Source organism: Puma concolor, chromosome D3 (genome assembly GCF_028749965.1).
Source record: "Puma concolor isolate L17-30 chromosome D3, mPumCon1.1.hap2, whole genome shotgun sequence".
Classification (NCBI taxonomy): Eukaryota; Metazoa; Chordata; class Mammalia; order Carnivora; family Felidae; genus Puma; species Puma concolor.
In genome coordinates, this window is record NC_141678.1 from 90498676 (window position 1) to 90521291 (window position 22616).

General features: G+C 46.0%; 3 protein-coding genes across 5 annotated transcripts in view; 2 read left to right on the forward strand and 1 right to left on the reverse strand.

Annotated features, from left to right (window-relative positions):
- CNDP1 (carnosine dipeptidase 1) overlaps positions 1 to 12851 on the forward strand; it is a 38271-nt gene extending 25420 nt beyond the window's left edge. For both annotated transcript variants that reach the window (XM_086683229.1, XM_086683228.1), the window contains exons 8-12: positions 4276 to 4436; positions 5484 to 5648; positions 6889 to 7030; positions 11288 to 11435; positions 11627 to 12851. In XM_086683229.1, the coding sequence (XP_086539355.1) occupies positions 4276 to 4436; positions 5484 to 5648; positions 6889 to 7030; positions 11288 to 11435; positions 11627 to 11696 (686 nt within the window). In that variant the 3' untranslated portion in view covers positions 11697 to 12851. The remainder of the gene's footprint in view (positions 1 to 4275; positions 4437 to 5483; positions 5649 to 6888; positions 7031 to 11287; positions 11436 to 11626) is intronic.
- LOC147575694 (uncharacterized) lies at positions 1063 to 20687 on the reverse strand. The gene is made up of 3 exons (XM_086683230.1): positions 20299 to 20687; positions 5035 to 5127; positions 1063 to 4461 (listed from the first exon to the last, which is right to left on the reverse strand). Exons 1-2 carry the CDS (start codon positions 20652 to 20654, stop codon positions 5055 to 5057), a joined length of 429 nt encoding a protein of 142 aa, XP_086539356.1. The 5' UTR covers positions 20655 to 20687; the 3' UTR covers positions 1063 to 4461; positions 5035 to 5054.
- The window catches only part of ZNF407 (zinc finger protein 407), a 458246-nt gene continuing 455298 nt past the window's right edge, over positions 19669 to 22616 (forward strand). Inside the window, exon 1 of one of the 2 annotated variants that reach the window (XM_025931398.2) lies at positions 19669 to 19923. The gene's annotated coding sequence lies outside the window, so the exon portion shown is untranslated. The remainder of the gene's footprint in view (positions 19924 to 22616) is intronic. The other variant, XM_086683227.1, reaches the window with a different exon arrangement.

Sequence of the window (22616 nt, forward strand, 5' to 3'; positions counted from 1 at the left end):
AAAAAAAGAGGTTCTCAGGGAAGCATCAGACCCCACAATACTTGGATCTGTCTTCACTTGGCACAAAGGGTACTTCTGTGAAAGTTTTACAACGTGTCCCTTTTGGGCCAGACATGTCCCAAAAAGCATGTCCGCTATGGGAGTCAGCTAGAAAAAGTCTCTTTTCTTCGTGTGTGGACACAGCGTCACCTCTGGCCCCCTGGTTTGTATCCCCTTGGCCTCGGCAGTCTCGAGAGGGCACCATCAGTCCACCTGCACCGTTAGGGTCTTCAGAACTGTTTTTACTTGTAGAGTTTCTTGCTCATTCATTCCCCAAAGTAAATAATGAAATCTATCCATCGGTCATCTGTTATCTAGCTACGCTATCTGTCATTTATCTCCCATCTGTCTGTCCTGTCTTTTTTTTTTTTTTAAGTTTATTTATTTTGAGAGAGAGAGAGAGAGGGAGAAAGAGCTCATGAGAGGGGAGGGGCAGATGGGGGGTGGGAGAGGGAGAGAGAGAGAGAGAGAGAGAGAGAGAGAGAATCCCAAGCATGCTCCACACTGTCCACACAGAGCCCGATGTGGAGCTTGAACTGTGAGATCATCACTTGAACCGAAATCAAGAGTCGGACGCTTAACTGATTGAGCCACCCAGGGGCCCCTGTTCTTTCTGTCTCTTTATCTATCATCTATCTATTCCTTTATGACCTTCTACTTTTCCTAAAATATAACTCTTAGACCATATCTCACATGCTTGAAAATATCAGACGGAATACAACAATCCATTCTCTTTTAAAGTTTTTAAATTGTTTCCAGGAGAATTCACATAGCATGCAACTCGGTATTGTGGGGGGAAAAAGAGTTAATCTTCTGTTTTACCAGAGCTAATTTTCTTTTCCTTAAGAACAGCATCATCAAATCTTTATGGTACATTTCAATCCCCCCCAATCACGATTGCTGCATTGCATCCTCTTAGACTGTATGGTTTCACCCAGGCATAGAATTCCGTTTAGTCCTACAAATGCATATGGTTCCATTAAGAACAATCCGATCAGGATCACGAACAGAATGAAAAACACATGGTTTCACTTTCTTTTATTTTTGAGACAAATCAAATAATCCATAATGAAGTGACTCTGGATTGGGTCTTCTATATGGCTTTCATATGCTTTGTACAAAGACCTGAAGGACATACGGTTGAACTGCGGCACTGATCAGATGACAAGCAGGGATTTTGCTTGCTGACCCCGACAGCATCTTGGCTCCCGGGCTCTCCCTGAGGGCCGCTGCACGTTAGGATGTCAGGGAGAGCGGGTTCTGTTGGGTTCTCCCCACTGCAGACTGGCAGGTGCCCTACACGTTAGTCAGCTGCTGCTGTGTGACCTTGTGCAAGTTCCTAATCTCTCTGTCCTCGCTCCTTGTCTGTGTGATCCCGGTAACCATGAGTGCTAATGAGTCATAAACATGTGTTGAGTGCCAACGGTATGAAAGGCATGGAGTCTCCACCAGGGGGATACAGGGAGCTCCCGCTGGCCCCGGGAACACCGCAAGTTCCTGTTTTCAAAGAGGCTTAGAGTGGGGTGTACATGGGAGGTCGGAGGTGGTGGGAGTGGACATACTCAGTCTGCACAGAGCCCTCTGCTCCTGGGCATTCCTCTGTGGGCATTCCTACTCCCTGCCCTCACCTAAAAGCCACAAAGCAGGGAGGTCACCGGGTCCAGGGCGCTTTTATCAAATGTTAGATTCCAAGGGGCCTCCTGAGGATCAAGGATTACTTGATTTGCTTCCCGTTTGCCATTTTCAAAGGCGCCACCCTCCGCCTTCCCTGCGCTTCCAGACTGGGCTCCCGGCCGAGGCCCTCGTGGCTGCAGAAAGCACATCCCATTCGGAGGATGGTGATTTCAAGTGGGAAATGAGGAGGGGGTGGGGAGATGAACTCTTGGCAAACGTCCTTTTTCTTGCCGACGCGTTCGGTGTTGGAGGACTGGGCAAAGACGCAGCGAGAACACGCCGTGTGGGGCAGAAGCACGGATGGCGCGCGCGGTGTCTTCCCTCCGGCTGGTCCTGCGGCGCCTGGAGGCCACCGTGTGCTGAGCCTCCCGTGAATCTCCCTGCTGGTGGGTGCGAGGGGCAGGGGGCGGGGGACTCGGGGGGGTGTCGGCTGTGCTCTGTCCCGCCAGCAGCTGGGACGGCTGTCCTGCATCCTGAGAAAACAGACTCCAAGACTCGAAACCGCACCGGGCCCCGGCCAAGTGCGGTGAGCGTGAGGCAAGGCCCCTGCTCACGTCACAGCCTGATTTGCCAAGGACCCCTGACTCCCATCCCCACGGTGATGCCTGGCACGGCTGCCTGAAATGACAGGAACAATGTCCTGGCTCAGTGTCCCGTATGGACACTGAGCATCCTGGCTGCTTGCGTGTCTCAGGTCTTCATTGTTTTGACCTTGACGTTTCGAACACCCATCTCTTCTCACCATCGAGACCGTGCCCGTCGCGTCCCACACAACCTGGCTGGCGCCCTGCCTGCTCCTTGCTCCTGGATGTCCGCTCCCCTTCACAGCTCTTTGCTCGTGGACCCTCAGGTGTTTCTTTACCCTGTGTCTTTCCGGCCGCATTACGGACGGGGTCTGTCTTTCGTGCACTTTTGCAGCTCTGTCCTTGCGTACAAGAGTGTCGGCAGACCTTTAGGGACGTGCCCCGAAGGGAGGACCTGGTGATTCCTGGTGGTGCTTTTAGGTTCGGTTTTGATTTTGGCGAGGGTACAGAGGGTGGCCTGCAAACCAGTGACAGCCAGTCCCAATCCCTTGGCACCCAGCTTAGTTTTTAACTTCAATTTTATCAATCGGTTTGTATCACGTATTTCACACAGGCTTTGCTGGGCTAAATGCGGCGAATCCCATAACGCAGTAGCCCAGGGAGGTGGATAGCGGTCTGCAATACCACCTCCCGGGTGGCTGTGGAAGTTTGGGTGACGTACACAGGGGACCCGGGGAGGGGCTAAGGAGGATGTGGTCGAAAACCAGAACAGCGAAGACCTCCCTTCTCATTTTGCTGCCTTGATGCCCTCGAAACTTGGGGTCTTGCTTTCGAGGATGGCCTCAGAGTGCTGGGACACCTGTTACATACCACCCTACCACTGGTCCTGTAGGTTTTGGTAGCGTGTTTGCCTTGGATCCCGTTGTGCCCGCAGACAGCCAGACCACCCGCTGATCTGCTTGTGCCGGGTCACACTTGCTATTCAGCCTGTGTGGCCACAGATGGCACCATTGCTGACGAAAGCAGGGTCTTAACATACCCTCAGCGTCCCCAGCACTCCTCTGGTTCTTTGAGCACAGCGGGTGTCCTGTAACTGGGGGGACACACCGGTGCTCACAGAGCCTCCAGCCCCAAGCTTTGTCAAGTGTCAGCTTTAACAGGAAGACCTCAAGGTACAGTGCGTCACAGTAGCTTTTTGACATTGTCAAGTTACAATCTCATTAAGCCTGTGGGGCATATGTTTTACGAAGTGTCTTCACTTGAATAAGAGTCCCCGTGTGGATCGAAGAGAAATTTCGATGTCCCGCCTACATTTTTCACCATCTCCACTAGTCTGCTTGCTGCTTTGAGAAGTATTTTTTCAAGGTAGTGAGCAGTGTTTTACTAAATCTACTTCCTCTGTAGATATTTGTTAATGATTTCCCCCCCTTCCTATGAATCCCCAAACTCTTTCAGAAATAACAGACTGGTATATCTGCCTATTCACTATGAACGCATTTGTAGTCATCATGTATGCCTCATAGACTTGATCTCAAGGATTTTATACTTTTGATTGAAGATGAGTACTTATTATATTATGGTTCTTATGGGGGGGGGGAAGCTGAGAATGATGATTTTGGTTCCTCAGGAATGCTGTATAGACATACCCATACATAGTTAAGTTTTTAAATGATGAACATATATTACTTTTTAACTCAGCATAGATGAACATTTAAAAAACAAACCTTGTTTTTGATACAGAAGGTACAATTGAGGACCAGTGTCATGCAGCTAAGTCCTACCCAGTTACATGTACGCAGACCCCTGTATTTCCATCCCTGCACTGATGAGGTAGACATTAAAATGGGTCTGGCTCAGGCAGAGTCTGCCAGCTCTGTCCTTTGGAGACGTGAGTGCTGCGAGCGGCTCTGCCCGGGGGGACCAGGGCCCGTCACAAGGCCCGCTGCGGCCACAGGAGTCACCCAGGCCCCCGCGCCCAGGCCGGAACCTCAGTGCACTCGTAAGCCCTCCCTGGCTTTGTTTCCCGTGTCCCTTGCAGGCAGCCTGGTGGACTCATCTGGTCATATTCTGATCCCTGGAATCTATGACCAAGTGGCTCCTCTTACGGAAGAAGAGAGAAAAATGTACAAAGCCATTGATCTGGACCTGGAGGAATACCGGCGTAGCAGCCACGTTAAGAAATTTCTGTTTGACACCAAGGTATGCTCACAAGTTGATGGCTGATCTGAAAGAGGAATGACAGTAATAAATCATATTTTCCCAATTCCTGATTTACTGTGTTCTGCTCATCCACACGTCTCAGAACTGAAAGCAGATGTTAATTCCGAGGCAGATTTTCACTTTCGTGGCCACTTACTTCCCTAAGGTCTAGATCAACCAGAAGTCTGTGTGGGGTCTGCCCAGCACTGGCCTCGGGCGTGTAACCTTGGGGCAGCCACCCATCTCACAGACATGCTTTTCCAAATCAGTTTATTAGACCCAATGCGTTCAGCTGTCTGCGCTTCCTGTCTGCTCAAAGATTGGGAAGAGTCTGGTCGGTCCAGTTCCAAGACCCCCAGCTGTTCATTGTAATAGACAAAATCAAGAGCCCTGGGGGCTAATCTGCGAGCTACTACATTGCCGCCTCAGTGGAAGTAAACCAGAGCCCAAAGCGTTCATTTCTGGCAGATTTGGACGGTTTCTGTCCCCTTCTCCCTCTTACTCTTTTTGAGACCTTTGCTGCTCTGGTGTGTGGTGGCTGGGGGACCTGCCACGAGGAGGGGGAGCCCTGCTGAACAGACGCGACGGAGTTTGTTACCGCGAAGTGTGTCTCTTCCCTCAGACCAGCTCCGCCTTGGTCACAGCAGCAAAGAAAACTGGCTCAACCGTACGCAGAGTCCTTTGAAGCCTTCTGAAAAAAGAAAACGCTTTTACTACACAACCTATCATCGTGATGCTTGGGGGTAGAAACTCACAAGCAAGCCCCAAATTCTGAAAGGGCCCCTTTGCCATCTATTAACTTGAGTGCGCGAGCGACGAGGGGCCCTCATCGGTGGAGCGGCTCGGTCAGCCAGAGGCAGCAGAGTGTCTCGGGTCTGGAGGGGAAATCCCACTTGTCTGGCTAGTCCAGACACATCTGAGGAAGGTGATAATTAGCTTGTCACAAACAGTGCTAGAGATGCACAGAAATCGGCGATACAAGCGATACAATTGAACAGTTTTACTTGAGCTTCTTTAATTTAGTAAAATGATTTTATTTTAATTCAGGAGGAAATTCTAATGCACCTATGGAGGTACCCATCGCTGTCAATCCACGGGATCGAGGGTGCATCTGATGAGCCTGGAGCTAAAACTGTCATCCCCGGCCGAGTTATCGGAAAATTTTCAATCCGTCTGGTCCCTCACATGAATACGTCTGTGGTGGAAAAACAGGTGACAGATGTGCATTGGCCCATTTCTGAGGGCCGTCTCCCACGGCTTAGTGGGCTATTCAGTTGTTGGCACTGACGTATCATTTTTTCCCAACATAAAAGGGATTGTAACACACGTCAAGAAACCAATATAATTTTTGTTTGGTGAAATCTCTTTCTGTAATTGTATGCAATTACAGTAGTCAGACAAATAACCGTTTGGGGTTGGAGTGATGGGAAATATTTTTACATTAAACAGTTGACAGAAAGGCAAGATTGGTTTACACACAGATGGAAAAGCTGATTGCCTACGGCCGGATGGAGCCGGAAATGCTCAAGCCTGTAGTTAGTTTGCCCGTTGGTGTCTGAATTCAGTACTCTGAAAGCAGCCGTTTTAATGAAAATGTTATCTGGAAGGAGTTACATGTCCAAATTATCAACCTATCATCAGTTTACCTCCAGTTCAACAGAAAGTAGGCTCTGGACAAATGGGCTCCAAGAATACCTCTTCCCAACTCTCTCTCATTGACCTCTTTTATTGTCTTCTTAGCACTAATTACATCCCCAAATACCCGCCTTCCCAGTCTCTGTCCCTGTTTTTCCCCCTCCCTCCTTCTCTTTTTGGACGTATTGTTTCTCTTTCTCAGGAGATACGTATCCCCACGAGGGCAGGCCTGTCTTCCTCTTGCTCACAGCTGTGTTCCCAGCATCTAGGACAGTTCCTGCCACATGACAGGCAGTCAATAGATGTTTGTTGAAGGAATGAATGGGAGGGATATTTCAGAGTATAGTTTTTCTTGGGAGAATTTCCATTGTGGCAACTGGAATGGAGCCCAGGGGACAGAGAAGGACTCTGATCAAATGCTCTTTTATAGCTTAGCTCAGAATTGCCCCCACTTTCCGGAAATTTCCAAAAGCATAACGTTCCCACAATAGTCACTAAGGTACTGACGAGTTAAAAAGGAGGGATATTCAAATTGAGAAGTTGTATTGTTTCCTAATTACCAAAATTCATAATAACCAGGCGTCGGAAGTCTGACACTGTGGTCAGGATGGGCGGGCAGAGGGCTGAGGACTGCAGGGTCCTGAGACAAGTGTTTCTGTAACCACTGAAGCTCTCTGTCTCTGAGGCCCCTCTGCAAGAATGAAGGCAAAATCACAGCACTGGAATTTGTCAGGCTGGGATGAAAAATTGCTATATAGTCACTGCGTGTGAGAATAACTTGACATGTTCTCTTACAAATGAAAATGTTCCTTTTCAGGTGAAGCAGCATCTTGAACATATATTCTCCAAAAGAAATAGTTCCAACCAGATGACTGTTTCTATGACACTGGGACTACAGCCGTGGATGGCAAATATTAAAGATAATCAGTATGTTGCGGCCAAAAGAGCCATCGAAACAGGTTAGACTTGCGATATCTCGAGTTGCCAGTTTACCGTGGGACCAGGTGTGGTGCCTGGTGGGGCAGTGGAGAAGGCAGCACGTTCCAAATTTCACTCCGGCCCTCCTTTCCACCAAGGCCACGTCACTGAGTGCCATCTGTGCACAGGGCTCTTCATACACACTGTCCCACCGCCCCTACCAACAGCCTCCCCTGGTTCATAAAGTCTGGGGGACATTGAGGAATTTGCTGAAGGGCACTGAGCTGGAAGTGGCAAGGCCAGGATTAGGGTTTATGTCTGGAAGCCTGAATTTGAGGCAAAATGGTGGACTTGAGAGCCTCTGATACTTACGGAAGTGATGGCCAACATATAAAAATGTCCTTTAAAGGGCACAGCTGAATTTGCGTGAAAGTAAAGGAACTCTGGGGTTTAAAAATGAGGAAGGAGCTAAAATTTCATGGAGGGAGCAAGCGTACGGTGGGCCGCCCTGTGGGGATTTTCTTTTCTTCATCTTCTTTCTTTAAATTAAATTAATGAATTAATTTATTTAGAGAGACCATGAGCAGGGGAGGGGCAGAGAGAGAGGGAGAGACAGAATCCCAAGTGGGCTCTGTGCTGTCAGGGCAGAGCCCAACATGGGGCTCTAGCTCACGAACTGTGAGATCATAACCTGTGCCGAAACCAAGAGTCGAACGCTTAACTGACTGAGCTTGTCCAAGGGTAGAGAAGCTTAACTGACACTCTGCTTGTCCAAGGGTAGAGAAGGCAGCAGAGCTGTACTTGGCATTTTCTCGCTGGTCCCTATTTTGATGGCACATACTTCCAAGTCCTGGGCCGGATCGTGTGGTTGGTGAGCATGGGACACGTGCCTGGGCCCTGGCTGCCTGGGTGGGGAGAAGGAATACCTAGTCTCTTTGGCTTCTGACACTGCCCACAACTGCAAAGTAGGGGAATCTCTGAAAAGCAGGGGGATTTTCAGAGTCTCCCCAAAAGCCAAGTGGGAAAACACTGACACGTGTTTGTATGGACCTGTGGGCGTTATATCCTGGGAGAGGCCTCAGGCCAGGCCCCACAGTAGTCAGAGCTGAGCTGGACTCCAAGGTTCAGACCACCCGGGAACAGTGACACTTTACCAGGGTTATCTGTACCAAGGACAGGGACATTACAAATTAGTGGCTCAGTTGGTTCAGGATCCGACTCTTGATTTCACCTCAGGTCATGATCTCACGACTGTGAGTTTGAGCCCTGCGTCCTATTCCACACTGGATGTGGAGCCTGCTTGGGATCCTCTTTTCACTCTCCCTCCCTCTCGAAATAAATAAATAAAATTAAGGTCAATTCCTCTTTCACCACTGTTTATTTAAAAAATATAGTATGGCACAAAAACAGACACATAGACCAATGGAATAGAATAGAAACCCCAGAACTAGACCCACAAACGTATGGCCAACTCATCTTTGACAAAGCAGGAAAGAACATCCAATGGAAAAAAGACAGTCTCTTTAACAAATGGTGCTGGGAGAACTGGACAGCAACATGCAGAAGGTTGAAACTAGACCACTTTCTCACACCATTCACAAAAATAAACTCAAAATGGATAAAGGACCTGAATGTGAGACAGGAAACCATCAAAACCTTAGAGGAGAAAGCAGGAAAAGACCTCTCTGACCTCAGCCGTAGCAATCTCTTACTCGACACATCCCCAAAGGCAAGGGAATTAAAAGCAAAAGTGAATTACTGGGACCTTATGAAGATAAAAAGCTTCTGCACAGCAAAGGAAACAACCAACAAAACTAAAAGGCAACCAACGGAATGGGAAAAGATATTTGCAAATGACATATCGGATAAAGGGCTAGTATCCAAAATCTATAAAGAGCTCACCAAACTCCACACCCGAAAAGCAAATAACCCAGTGAAGAAATGGGCAGAAAACATGAATAGACACTTCTCTAAAGAAGACATCCGGATGGCCAACAGGCACATGAAAAGATGTTCAGCGTCGCTCCTTATCAGGGAAATACAAATCAAAACCACACTCAGGTATCACCTCACGCCAGTCAGAGTGGCCAAAATGAACAAATCAGGAGACTATAGATGCTGGAGAGGATGTGGAGAAACGGGAACCCTCTTGCACTGTTGGTGGGAATGCAAATTGGTGCAGCCGCTCTGGAAAGCAGTGTGGAGGTTCCTCAGAAAATTAAAAATAGACCTACCCTATGACCCAGCAATAGCACTGCTAGGAATTTACCCAAGGGACACAGGAGTACTGATGCATAGGGGCACTTGTACCCCAATGTTCATAGCAGCACTCTCAACAATAGCCAAATTATGGAAAGAGCCTAAATGTCCATCAACTGATGAATGGATAAAGAAATTGTGGTTTATATACACTATGGAATACCACGTGGCAATGAGACAAAATGAAATATGGCCTTTTGTAGCAACGTGGATGGAACTGGAGAGTGTGATGCTAAGTGAAATAAGCCATACAGAGAAAGACAGATACCATATGGTTTCACTCTTATGTGGATCCTGAGAAACTTGACAGGAACCCATGGGGGAGGGGAAGGAAAAAAAAAAGAGGTTAGAGTGGGAGAGAGCCAAAGCATAAGAGACTGTTGAGAACTGAGAGCAAACTGAGGGTTGATGGGGGGTGGGAGGGAGGAGAGGGTGGGTGATGGGTATTGAGGAGGGCACCTTTTGGGATGAGCACTGGGTGTTGTATGGAAACCAATTTGACAATAAATTTCATATATAAATTAAAAAAAAAAAAAGAAAAAAAATATATATATAGTAAAAGTAAAACCATAAAAATTAGAGGGCAGGTCTGAGGACAGTCTGAGACTTAGAGCCAGAGTTGTCTACGCAATCATTCCTGCTGCTCCGGCTGTCGCAGGGTGTTCCCACCAAACTGTGGAAACCAGGAAGAGAGAAAGAAGAGTCAGGAAGGTAAGTGCCCTGCCAGCTGAGGAGAGATGTGGGATTGAAATGTCCAGGTCAGCAGTAAAGACCTGAAATACTCTCGCAGGAACGCATAAGGCACCTTTTGGTTTATTTGTGTGTACAGCCAGTTCTCCTAGCAAAGTACATCACCTGGACTCACATTCACACCTCGCTCTGTGGATAAAGAACATGTGGCATGTTATCTTTTGTGTCTTTATTTTGCATCTCCCCTCCGTCACTGGCAACTTGTGCCCTAGCCTCGACGGTTTCAACTCATGTCTCTAGACCCTAGGATATCCATGACAACTATTCCATGGGCTACCTTGACAGCTGAGCACAAAAACAACAACATTCAGGTGACAGTTGAATACAGCTATTTATTTATATATTGCTTATAAAACCAAAGAAGTCCCGCTTTCCAAATATTTAATTCATGAAGCAACCATAAAAGTAGGTACATTGTTTTGCAATACTCTTGCCAGAAATGCATGACCTCTTCCAATCATGAGAAAATATCAGACAAACCCAGATGAGGTTACAAAACAACTGATCAGTACTCTTCAAGAGGGTCAAGGTCATGAAAGAGAAGGGAAGACTGAGAAAGTGTCACAGACCAGAGGAGAGTTAAGAAGCAGTTAGGATTCTGGATTGGATCCTGGAATAGAAAAAGGGAAAGATTGGTGAAATTCAAATAGGTCTGAATTGAGTGAATAATATTATTCCAATATTAATTTCTTATTCTTTATAACTTACTGATAGAAGATGTTAACTGATATAAGATGTTAACATTACAGAAAGCAAAGTGAGGAACATATGGGAACTCTGTACTATTTTTGCAACTTTTCTATAAAATTTACAATTCAAAATAAAAATTTTATTTAAAAAGTTTTTCTTAAACATTTATTCATTTTTGAGGGGGTGGGCAGAGAGAGAGAGGGGACAGAAGATCCGAAGCAGGCTCTGAGCTGACAGCAGAGAGCCCGATGTGGGGCTTGAACTCACAAACTGAGATCATGACCTGAGCTGAAGTTGGACGCTCAGCAGACTGAGCCACCCAGGTGCCCCTTAAAAGTTTTTTTTTTTTTTTTTTTTTTTTTTCCCCAAGTAGGTAATTGTAAAGAAGGCAACCATGGTTTTCTTCTTGCCTCTAGTGACTATTTTAGAATATAAACTGCATGATATCAAGAAGCTTACTTAACCCAGGCACCAAATTTAATGGTTAAATACAAAAGAAAAATAAAAAAGAAAAGAGAAAGCAAACACTGCATTTGAGAAGATCGCTAGGGGTAGTGTTGTCATTATTTTATTCGAATGCCTTCTTTCCTGTGTTTCAGTATTTGGAACAGAGCCAGACATGACCCGGGATGGCTCAACCATACCAATTGCCAGAATATTCCAGGATATCATCCAAAAGAGTGTGATGATGCTCCCACTGGGTGCTGTTGATGATGGGGAACACTCTCAGAATGAGAAAATCAACAGGTTAGCGGATTCCTCGGAGGGGCCAGTCCTGCACCACACAAACCCCAAGTCTCCACATGGTAACCCTCTGACCTGCTACATACTGGCGATCGAATTTCCATCACCAAACCTTCCTATTTACATTGTAGGCTACTTTGCCCTGTCATTTGCATGGAAATAACAATGTTTCTCTTTGTTTCTTCTTTTGTTAGGTGGAACTACATAGAAGGATCCAAGTTATTTGCTGCCTTTTTCCTAGAGATGGCTAAGCTTCATTTGTAATGACAGGAACCTTCCAGCTTAGAGCTGACCTACTGACAGATACCCTCTCCTGCAGCCCTGCATAGGGGTAGAATCTAAATATCCAGAGAATTTCCATCCAGGAAATAATGTCTTCCCTCCCATTTAAAATATCTTCCGACATTTGGGCCAGTAATAAAACATTTTAAAGGCACAGATATTGGAAATGGTGTACCGTCCCAGTGGCACACCTTTCTGAAGTCACAGCTACCTGCAACATCTCCCTAAGGCCAGCTGTAGGAGCCCCGGGAGTAGACTCACTCTTTCCTTGGAGCACAAGGACAGTTCTTCCACTAGACTCTCCCTGGCACTTTGATGGGCCTCATCACTCCAGTGTGCTCTTAGGTTCTGGCGGTGCTCATGACATACTCATTCGATGTTTCTATCACCCTTTCCTTTACCACACATTCCTTTTGTTAGTAAAACTGTTGGTCCCACCACTGGCGACCATGATTTCCCTGTGGGTTCATTTGTAGAGGAGTAACTAAAGTGTGATGCCCTCTTAACCTTTTGCCTCTCCTTCGTTTATTTTGCTTTGCTTCTTGGAAAGTTCTGAAACAGGAATGGTCAGTAGTTGTATCCTTATGCCATTTGGGATTCCCTTTGTGAAGATGAGTACTTTTTCTATTTCAAGGCTCTTTACCTTTTCTAGGATTCATGCCAACCAACCACCTCTCCTGCACCCTCTTCTTTCTTCCTACCCCATTCCCCCAGACATCCGTGCACACGTAAAGTCACCACAGGAGAATCAATCCCGATAGAATTTCCCTCCCCCCGCTGGAATTTTACTCAGTGACTACATCTAAATTGCTCAAAGCTTTTAATAGCATCGGTTTTAGATAGAGAATGAATCTAATCAGCCCTGACATCAGTAACACATTCTAAATTTAAAGCCATCAGCTAATGCTGCATTTAGTAATCATTTTAGTTAACCGTCTTGTTTGCCTTGATTGCATTTGATGGTGTAAACAAACAAACAAAAAGAATGTAACTTTTCTACAGTTGAGTGTACATAAACAAATCAATTCAATCTTTATAAATTCATTACTTAAATGACATTAATGGAGAAGAATTTAAGAGTTTATTAAGAATGTTTCTCCTAGGATTCGAAATAAAATCAAAGCATAATACATTTAATCTCTTTGTGGGTTTTTGAAATATCAGTTTTAAAAGTTGCAGCATCATATCTAAAAGGGCTGCACCATAGGCTAATGATTCAGCTTCTCGTCATAGAAATGGGACACCACACGAGGTGTCAGCTTCATGGGGGCATCTATATGAATGATCTGCTTTTCTTCTGATGGTAGCGAACATTGATTCCTATTTGTTGAGTATGGACAAGTGTTTGATACACTTTATTGTTAAGCTTGATTCATGCTTGCCAGATTATGTTGAATCATGTGACGTTTTGGATTTTGCAGGGCCTACCTGATGTATTTGGCAGAGTTCCCAAGAATTAATTGCAAGAGGTTTAGGACACCAATTTATATTATTAAAAGGGTATTCATATTAGTCAATGAACAAAAGCTGGCTGTAAAGTAAATTCAAGCACTTCTGAGCAATGTAACGTCACTCAGTGTATTGGCCTGGAAACCTGTGTGAGTGTGCATTGCATGGTGCGAGAGCCTTGTCGGTGACACGTTTTCTGCACTTGCAGCTGGAGGGGGGGGCAGTGGGTCAAGGGCACATCAAGGGACTTGATGTGGGCCTCTTCTCCCTCCACATGTTCACTCCACTACATCCTTTTGTCAGTCTCTGTTAGCCCGATGCCTGGGACTCCCAGCACAGCTCTACTCAGCCACCTTTTCTGAGAACTGGACCCCTGATCTTCCTGCAGATTTCATATCTGAAACTTGACTCATCCAAAACGGAAACTCTTGCCCATCCTCCCAAACCTGTTTCACCTCTAGTGTTCCCTGACTTGGTACACGGACTATTGGAATCCTAAATCTTCTTTGACACTTCTATTTCAGATCCAATTCAATATCAAAACCAGGTGACTCCATTATTCAAAAGCCACCACTTCCTTCCATTTCCACTGTCACATCCAATGGCCTGAAAGCCAAATCCTGTGTAGCTTACTTATGGCAGAAGCCCTCACCCAATCTCTCTGCCTAAATGGCAGTCCTCTTCCACGTATGTGTCACACTGCAGTGCGCATGACCTGGTGGGGTGCACTGCACACAGAAAATGCTCAGTATTGCTTGCTGAAATCTTCCTCTTAATTTTGCAGTTGCATTTTTGGAGTGTCTTCTGGTAGGTCTGCTGTCTCCTGCATGGACTTCTGTCTTTATCCTCTTTCTCTCATGTTCTTCCTAGTTGGAGTTGTCTTGGGAGTAGCCAGTACTGGGGAAAAGTACATACAACAAGTCATGCTGAGGTGCCAGTGACTGATAATGGCTCACATGTATACCGCTGGGCAGCACTTGTGTCTTCACAAGGATCATGCCTTAATTCAGAGGTCACAAGACAGCAACCTGTGGCTCAAGGCTCCATTCACTCTGTTTCATACGGCCTTTGCAGTGTCCTAAGTATTTCTGAATTGGATGCCAGCATTGCAAAATCAGTGGACTGATTCGCACAAATTTCTCTTGAGCAACTACAAGATTGGGCGACGCTGATCTGTTCCCACAGGCTGATGAGCCAGTTGAGCTGAGAAGTTGTGCTAAGCACAGTGCCTGGCCCATAATTTGTGCTCAACAAATTTCTTAGAAGTGGAAAAAGAAGGAGGTTCACAAAAGAAGATAATGCTATTCAATTTGGTTTCTCACTTACTTTCACTTTGTAACATCCACTTTATATTTTCTGGAGCTTGTAACACTCAAGAAAGCTCATCTTCCTCTTAACTACGCTGTAAAGAACTTTCCTCTATAGGAAGCAAGCTCTGGGAGGCAGAGGCTGGGTTGGGTATATTCTATATTTTGCTCAGCCATCCAAAGGCTCAAACAATTGATGAAGTACAAAGAGAAATACAGGAGATTTTCTGAAGCAAAGTGATGTATTCTTTCTTTTCCAGCATGATGTGGAAGAGCACAGATGGTAGGTGTAATGACTATAATTTCTTAACAGTTATGATAAATAAATAAATGCTTCTGAGCTTTTTTAGCTTGAGTAGATTGAAGAGAAAAAAGTTTTCATTGCATGGAAAAATTTTATTTAAAAACATTATGCTGTATAATTTCTTATCCAGAATGAGAAAAGATGTCAGAAAAATTATGCCTTCGACTATGATAGAAAATGTGAAGTTTGAAATCATCTCACCTCCCACATTGAAATTCACCAAAACAGCATTCAAAGAGAACGTAGATTTAAAATTCTAGTGTGGGTGGTTAAGTGTTCATAGCACATTCTTACTGTTATTGTAGGTAGGCATTTAAAAGTAATGGAAGTACATGTTAATTTAAAGGAAATTAGCACTTTAAATGTCACTGTTAAATTCATCTTCAAAAATGATTAGTCACCAAAAATGACCAATGCTTTCTTTCAAATTCTGAATAATTAGAATCGAATAAACGAGCCCATCTAAACTGTATTTAAAACTCACTTGAGGAGCCAGAAGGCAGAGCCCAGGGTTACTACATTAGGACACAGTAAGAGGAGGGAGGTTCTGGAAAGAAGAGTCACATAAGGAAAAACACCAAATTCTGCATACTCTGCCTAAATTGCCAGATGACCTCTGAACTAAGGCTGTGTGAGGCAGATTAAAGCATCCCAGCTAAGGCTGAGGGAACTGAATTAGATTTCAGTTGCCACCACAACAAGGGAGACAACGTATGGAGTATGAATACAGTCAGAATAACTAACTGCCTATTAAAACTCTATCAACCACATGGAGGTTCCTCAGAAAATTAAAAATAGACCTACCCTATAACCCAGCAATAGCACTGCTAGGAATTTACCCAAGGGATACAGGAGTGCTCATGCATAGGGGCACTTATACCCCAATGTTTATAGCAGCACTCTCAACAATAGCCAAATTATGGAAAGAGCCTAAATGTCCATCAACTGATGAATGGATAAAGAAATTGTGGTTTATATACACAATGGAATACTATGTGGCAATGAGAGAAAATGAAATATGGCCTTTTGTAGCAACGTGGATGGAACTGGAGAGTGTGATGCTAAGTGAAATAAGCCATACAGAGAAAGACAGATACCATATGGTTTCACTCTTATGTGGATCCTGAGAAACTTGACAGAAACCCATGGGGGAGGGGAAGGAAAAAAAAAAAAAGAGGTTAGAGTGGGAGAGAGCCAAAGCATAAGAGACTATTAAAAACTGAGAACTGAGGGTTGATGGGGGGTGGGAGTGAAGGGAGAGTGGGTGATGGGTATTGAGGAGGGCACCTTTTGGGATGAGCACTGGGTGTTGTATGGAAACCAATTTGACAATAAATTTCATATATTAAAAAAAAAAAAAACAACTCTATCAACCACAAACAACCTCTTCAGAGGAAAGTAACTAAATTCTGAATAGCTACATTAGTTAAATGTCTAGGATACAACTCAAAATTACTAGACATTTAAGAAACAGGAAAACATGACCTCTAATGAAGAAAAAAGAAAATTAATGATGCTTAATCCCAAAATCATTTATATATTGGAATTAGCAGACAAAATGTCAAAGCAGCTATTACAGCTTTGCTCAAAGACATAAAAGAAAATATGCTTTTAATAAGTAAACAAATAGGAAATTTCATCAGAGAAATAGAAATGGTGAGACAACTGAATAGAAGTTTTAGAACTAAAAGATGCAATATCTGAAATAAAATCATTAGCAGTTTTAACAGATGATTTGAGATAACAGAAGGGAACATAGAACACAGATGAATAGAAATTATTTAATCTGAAGAACTGAGAGGAAAAAAATGAAAACAAAACAAAAAAGGACAAAGCCTCAGTGAATTGTATATAATGTCGATGTGTATATATATTTGATTGGAGTTCAGGAGAAAAAGAGAATGGGGAACAAAAATATTTGGAGAAATAATGCCCCCCTATTTTCCAAACATGGTAAACTTACAGATGTTAAAAGCTCAGAAAACACCAAGCTGGTTAAGTATGAAGAAAAATCAGGGCTAGGCACATCATAATCAAACTGCTAATAGCCAAAAATTAAGAGAAAAATTTGAAAGTAGCCAGAGAAAAATGACAAATTACATATAGGGAAACATAAAAGAAAAGTTCTGAATGATCTCTGCTCCATCAGAAACAAATGGAGGCCAAAAGATATGGAAAGATATCTTTTTTTTTTTAATTTTTTTTTTTTTTAACCTTTATTTATTTTTGAGACAGAGAGAGACACAGCATGAACGGGGAGGGGCAGAGAGAGAGGGAAACACAGAATCGGAAGCAGGCTCCAGGCTCTGAGCCATCAGCCCAGAGCCCGACGCGGGGCCCGAACTCGCGGACCGCAAGATCGTGACCTGAGCCGAAATCGGACGCTTAACCGACTGAGCCACCCAGGCGCCCCTGGAAAGATATCTTCAATAAACATTTCTTGTGGGCAGCACATGGGGCTAAGATATTCTTTTTTATCCATTCTGGCAATTCATCTGTAACCTTTTGCAAATCCCTTAAATTATGTAATGCAGGAGGACAATAAAAAATAGGTGCAAAAATATGAATAAGGTCTGGTTATTTTTTTTAATGTTTATTTTTGAGAGAGATACTCACTTCTAAATGAATGGGGGAGGGGCAGAGAGAAAGGGAGACAGGATCAGAAGCAGGTCCAGGCTCTGAGCTGTCGCACAGAGCCTGACACGGGACCCACAACCTGAGAGATCATGACCTGAGCCAAAGTTGGATGCTTAACCAACTGAGCCACCCAGGTGCCCCAAGGTCTGATTATTAGATAAGAGCATTGTATCAGCATTAATTTCTTGATTTTGATAATTGTATTGCTATCTCAGAGACTACCCATGTTCTTAGGACACGTACACTGACATGTAGGGTTAAAAGGGCATCTTGTTCGCAATGTATTTTCAAATGGTTCTGAACAAAATATGCATAAACCAATGAAGCAAATATGGCAAATGCTGATAATTACAGAATCTGGTTGGAGGAGACATGGGAATTTTTTTGTACTTCTAACTCTGAAAACCAGACATTACAATGCAAAAAGAAATGAGGTCAGAAATTAAATGTTCTCCAAATTCTAGTTGAGTGTGAATGATAAGCTTGTAGGAAGGAAATAAAATCCATTATTCTTGCTTTTTTTTTTTTTTTTTTTTTTAAGTTAGGGAAAACACACACATCATCAAAAATTTCCACGAGGAAAATGAGGTCCAACTGACTTTCTCAAGGTCACTTTATGATGTAAAAGTCCAGTTTCAGCAACATAATGGATGAAACTGAAGATGAACTCAGATTTTATTTCAATGCTCAAGGGTGAAAGATAACACATTAACTATATCCAGGTAAGAAAGGTAGCAAGACCAATCACCCAAAGACCCAAAAGGATGACTAATCCATATGGAGAACTGCACTATTGCTACCATTCAGAGACCTGTGACCATGTCATACAAGACTAACACTGTCAAAACAGATATTTAGAAGGTTATATTATTAACAAGTACTACATTTTCAAGTAAATTCTAAGTAATTTTCACGTGAACTCTTTGGAGACAGAATCTAGCTTTTTACTTATCTTTTACCAGTAATATTTTCATTGTTTTCACCTGTAAATGTTGGTTAATGGCACAAACATAACATTGACAGGCTAGCCACCTGTTCTAATTGTTTTCCATGTATTTCTCTGGAACTTTTAATGCACTATTACTAAACGGAGTCGGCATGGTAGGCTGGAAAAGGCTGACTGGAGTTCAAAGCTGAATCCCACCTTTACTAGCGGCCAGATCTTGGAATGGTTATTTGACTATTTCAACCTGCATTATCCTACCTGCTGTGAAACACAGACGTGAGAACTCACATGGATTCCAATGGGAATTTGACCAGATACCACCGATGAAAATTATTCTAAACAAATATGAAAAGTTGGCATCACCTGAATAGTTGCATTTTTTAAAAAATAATTGCGTGGACTTGACCTTGCGAGATGACTTGTTTTAGAAAGCCTTAGCACTATTACCGTAAGGCAATAATTTTAAAATCCCGTTTGCCTAAAATTATCTTTATAAATACAAACCGATCATTTCACAGATTTTCCTAGCCAACCTGACCCCAGACGGGGTGTCTGTCACTGAACTTTTCAAGCTGTGGTTTTCCTTGCCAGACTTTGGGTTTCCAAAGAAAAGGTTGTGAAGTGTAGGTCCGGGTAGGCTCCTGCCTCGGGCCCTGCCGTTAACATTTACGAAATCAGCCCGTACGGGGACGTTTTAAACACCGAGTACTTCGCAGCTTTTACAGCCAAACCGGCGAACCACCACCTGCGGCTTCCCTGCCTCCCTGCTAGGGTCAGGATTCGGCTCGAGGCTTCCCAGGGCCTTGACTCCGAGGGTCCCTTGCTGGAATCACCCGAGTGGGTCTCCTCGCACTCTGGAGCTGCGCAGGCGCCTGCCATAGCACAAAACCCTCGTCCTTTCGGATGAGGGCTCAGAGGCGCCGGGCGCCCGCCGCCCCGTCCAGGCCGGGGATAGCCAGCGGCTGGTCGCCGGCCGGCGCAGGCCTCTGCGGTCCCTGCAAGGCCCAGGCCGCGTCCTTCTCCCGCGCCGCCCTCAGGGCACTTCATGGCCTTCGGGCGCCGGGGCGGAGTGGGGAGTAAGGGGGTAGGGAGGAGCCAAGACCGCCAGGGAGGCGCCCGCTCCGGGACCCTTTGGAAATCCCAAGGGGTGGGGGCCCTCCTGCTCGGACAGCGCCAGCTTTCCAGCCTGACACGCATCTCCCCTGGTTTAGATTGACTCCGTGGGCCTTCCGTCTTCCTCTCTGGGGGGAAGGGCGGGACTTCCGGCCTCATTTCTCAGTGGCTTCCGGTAAGAGCTGATGGACTGAAAACAAGGCGGCACAGGGGCTCTGCGGGCCACTCGGGGCAGAAACAGGGAACCCGGTGTGGGTTTCACTAAACCAGGTCCGAGATTCTGTTTTTTGGACGTGGTGTTCGGCGCTCGATCCACGACGGAGTCGACCTGGGAACCGCCGGAAGTCGCTCAAAGGAGAGACAGGAAGTCCCTCCTCTTCCTCCCAGAGGGAAGACGGTGAGCCGGAGGAGTCAGTCAGAGGGGCGAGCAGGAGCGATCCCGTCGGCAAACAGGTAAGTTATTCTCTGGCCGGGGCGGGGGGTTTGGAGGCGGGGACCGTCCAGCGTCAGCGCGGGGCCTGGGGGCGGTGGCTTGAGGGCCCGGGCCCGGGCGGCCGGGCGCCGGGAGCCCCGCCAGAACCCTTCGCTCTTCCTCCTCCCCCCTCCCCCCGCCTCCGCCCCTCCCCGCTCGCCGGTCCCTCCCGACGCCGCCCAGCCTCGCCCGGCACACGCCCGCTGCCCGCGGCCCGGCCGCCGCCCGGCCTCCGCTCCCGCCCTCCCCCGCTCGCTGCGCGGCAGCCTGCGGCCGGGCTCGCGCGGCCAGCGGGGCCCCGGCTTCCCCGCGGGGCTGGCTGTCAGCAGCCTTGCACGCAGCGGGGCGTTCCTTACCGCCCGGCTCTCTCCGGGTGAAACAGCTGCCCCGGCGAGGAGCTGCGGAGGTGTGGGTCTCTAGTCCCGGCCGTGTTTCCTCCGCCGCCCGCCCACCGCCGGTCACCCCCCAGAGGCACTGAGGCGCCGCTGCCACCCGCGCCTCCTTCCGTTAAGGACGCTGGTGCGGTCGGCGGCCCCTGACGCTGGCAAGCGAGTGCTGAGCGAGTGCAGGTGGAGGGTCCAGGCCCCCCAGGTTCAGCCGCTCTCGGCACCGGGACGGGGGGCGGGGGGACCCGGCGGACCCGGGGCTGCGGCGCACCAATGTCTGCAGCAGTGGCTTTTGCCCCGGTAGATTCCCACCACTTCTTAGCCATAGAGCACGTCCTGAGTGCGCTTGCCCGCTTTCTGGAGATTAGTCTGGTGGAGGTGGGTCCTGGAGCTGCTGACCCCTGTCGGTTGTGTTGAGTTTGAGTAGCCCTTTTACTTCTTGGGAGTTCAGGAACGCGAAGGGCATCTTGGCAAGGTTGGCATCCATTGACACACGTGTAGGATTTCTTTATTTTATAGATAATCATAACCCTAATGGCGACTGAGTTACAACCTTACGGCCAGTGCTGGTGGAATTAGTTACAGCATGCACCTGTTTTGCGGTGAAGGGTGAGTCCAGTTGGAACACCCGTAAAGGGAAGAGCACTAATACGTATTGATGAGAACATCATTAGGAGAGCTTATTTGATGTATACTCTATAAACTTCGCTTAGCACCGCAGTCTTCTGGAGTAGCAATTGTTATTCCCTTTGTTAACTACCAGTTAAAAGCCAGATTAAATAATGTGACCAAAGTTAACGTCAGAATTCAAATCTCGGGTGTTTGGTAGTCGTTCTTTCTCAAGTTTGTCACACTCGAGATTAGGAACTCCCGTTGGCTCTCCAGTAGTTGATGTCTTCTCGCACATTTGGTAAGGCAAGTGTGATTATTGCTGAAAACAGTTGCTACTGGTGTCTTTTTTAAAAACCTTATTTTGGCATAATTTCAGTTGTACAGAAAACCCGTAAGACGGGATAGAGAGTTCCACTGGTATTCAGTAAAGTGGCTTCCCCTCAGCCAATACTGGTTCCTGCTTTTTTCCAGACACTGCTCTAGGTGCTGGAGTTATAATACACTGCCTCGGAGGGTTTCAGGATCTGGTTGGGGAGACAACAGAAACAAATACAGTGCCTTTTGCCAACTGCTAACATGGAGATATGGGAGCATAGAGCAAATGGTCTGATTCTACCTGCCTGCCAGGGAGGGGTCAGAGCTTGCAGCTTACAGTGAGTTAGGTCTCGAGGAAGAGCTTGCAGCTTACAGTGAGTTAGGTCTCGAGGATTAGTAGGTATTCACTTGCTCCATGGGACATTTGTCCCAACATTGACTCTAATAGGTTTGTGTTGTTAGGGGAGAATTCTCTAACCTTCATAAAACAGAGTCTCTTCCTCCTCTTTCCCATATTTCAAAGAAGAGGTTGGTATCATGGGGGTCACAGGTATCACAGTTGTGAGAAGAATCCCACTTCATAAATCCATGAGTAGGATAAGAAATTAAACTGTGTTTCTTATGCAGCAGTGAAAATGTCTAGACCTATACATTTTAAAATTCTTTGTTTTCAAACTTATTAAATGCTTCTTGTCTGATCACAAGTGTTCTTTTTTTTTTTTTAATTTTTTTTTAATTTTTATTTTTGAGAGGGAGCACACGTGGGAGTGGGGCAGAGAGAGACACACACATACACACACAGAGTCTGCTGGCTCCGGGCTCCAAGCTGTCAGCAGAGAGCCCCCTGTGGGGCTCAAACCAGCAAACTACGAGATCATGACCTGAGCCAAAGTTGGACGCTTAACCGACAGCCACCCAGGTGCCCCAGATCCCACGTGTTCTTTATGCACAGACAGGGACACAGTTGCTCTGAACTATAACCTGGTGCGTGAGATCCCACGCCAGACATTTGAGTGAGTGTCATAGCTTGGCTGCTGTAACAAAATATGATAGCCTGGGGGACTGAAGCCACAGACATTTACGCCTGGCAGCTCTACCCAGGATCGTGATGCTGGTTCCTGATGAGGACTCTTCTTGGCTTACAGAAGGCAACTTTCTTGGTGTGTTCTCACATGGCAGAGAGCGAGAGAACTCTAGTCTCTCTTCTTTCCTTTTTTTTTAAAACAGATTTTCTTTTTTAAAGTTTATTTATTTTGAGAGAGCGCGCATGCACAAGCGGGGGAGGGGCAGAGAGAGTGGGAGAGAGAGGATCCTGTGCCAACTCTGTGATGTCAATACGGAGCCTGACATGGGGCTCAAAC

Bases quoted from the DNA above. Each gene is read 5' to 3' on its own strand.
- LOC147575694 (XM_086683230.1), bottom strand. From the start codon at position 20,654: ATGGCTAAGAAGTGGTGGGAATCTACCGGGGCAAAAGCCACTGCTGCA. The intron at 5,128-20,298 runs GTAAGGAACGCC...TTCTTTTTTCAG, and splicing joins CACCCGGAGAGAGCCGGGCG to AAGGCTTCAAAGGACTCTGC.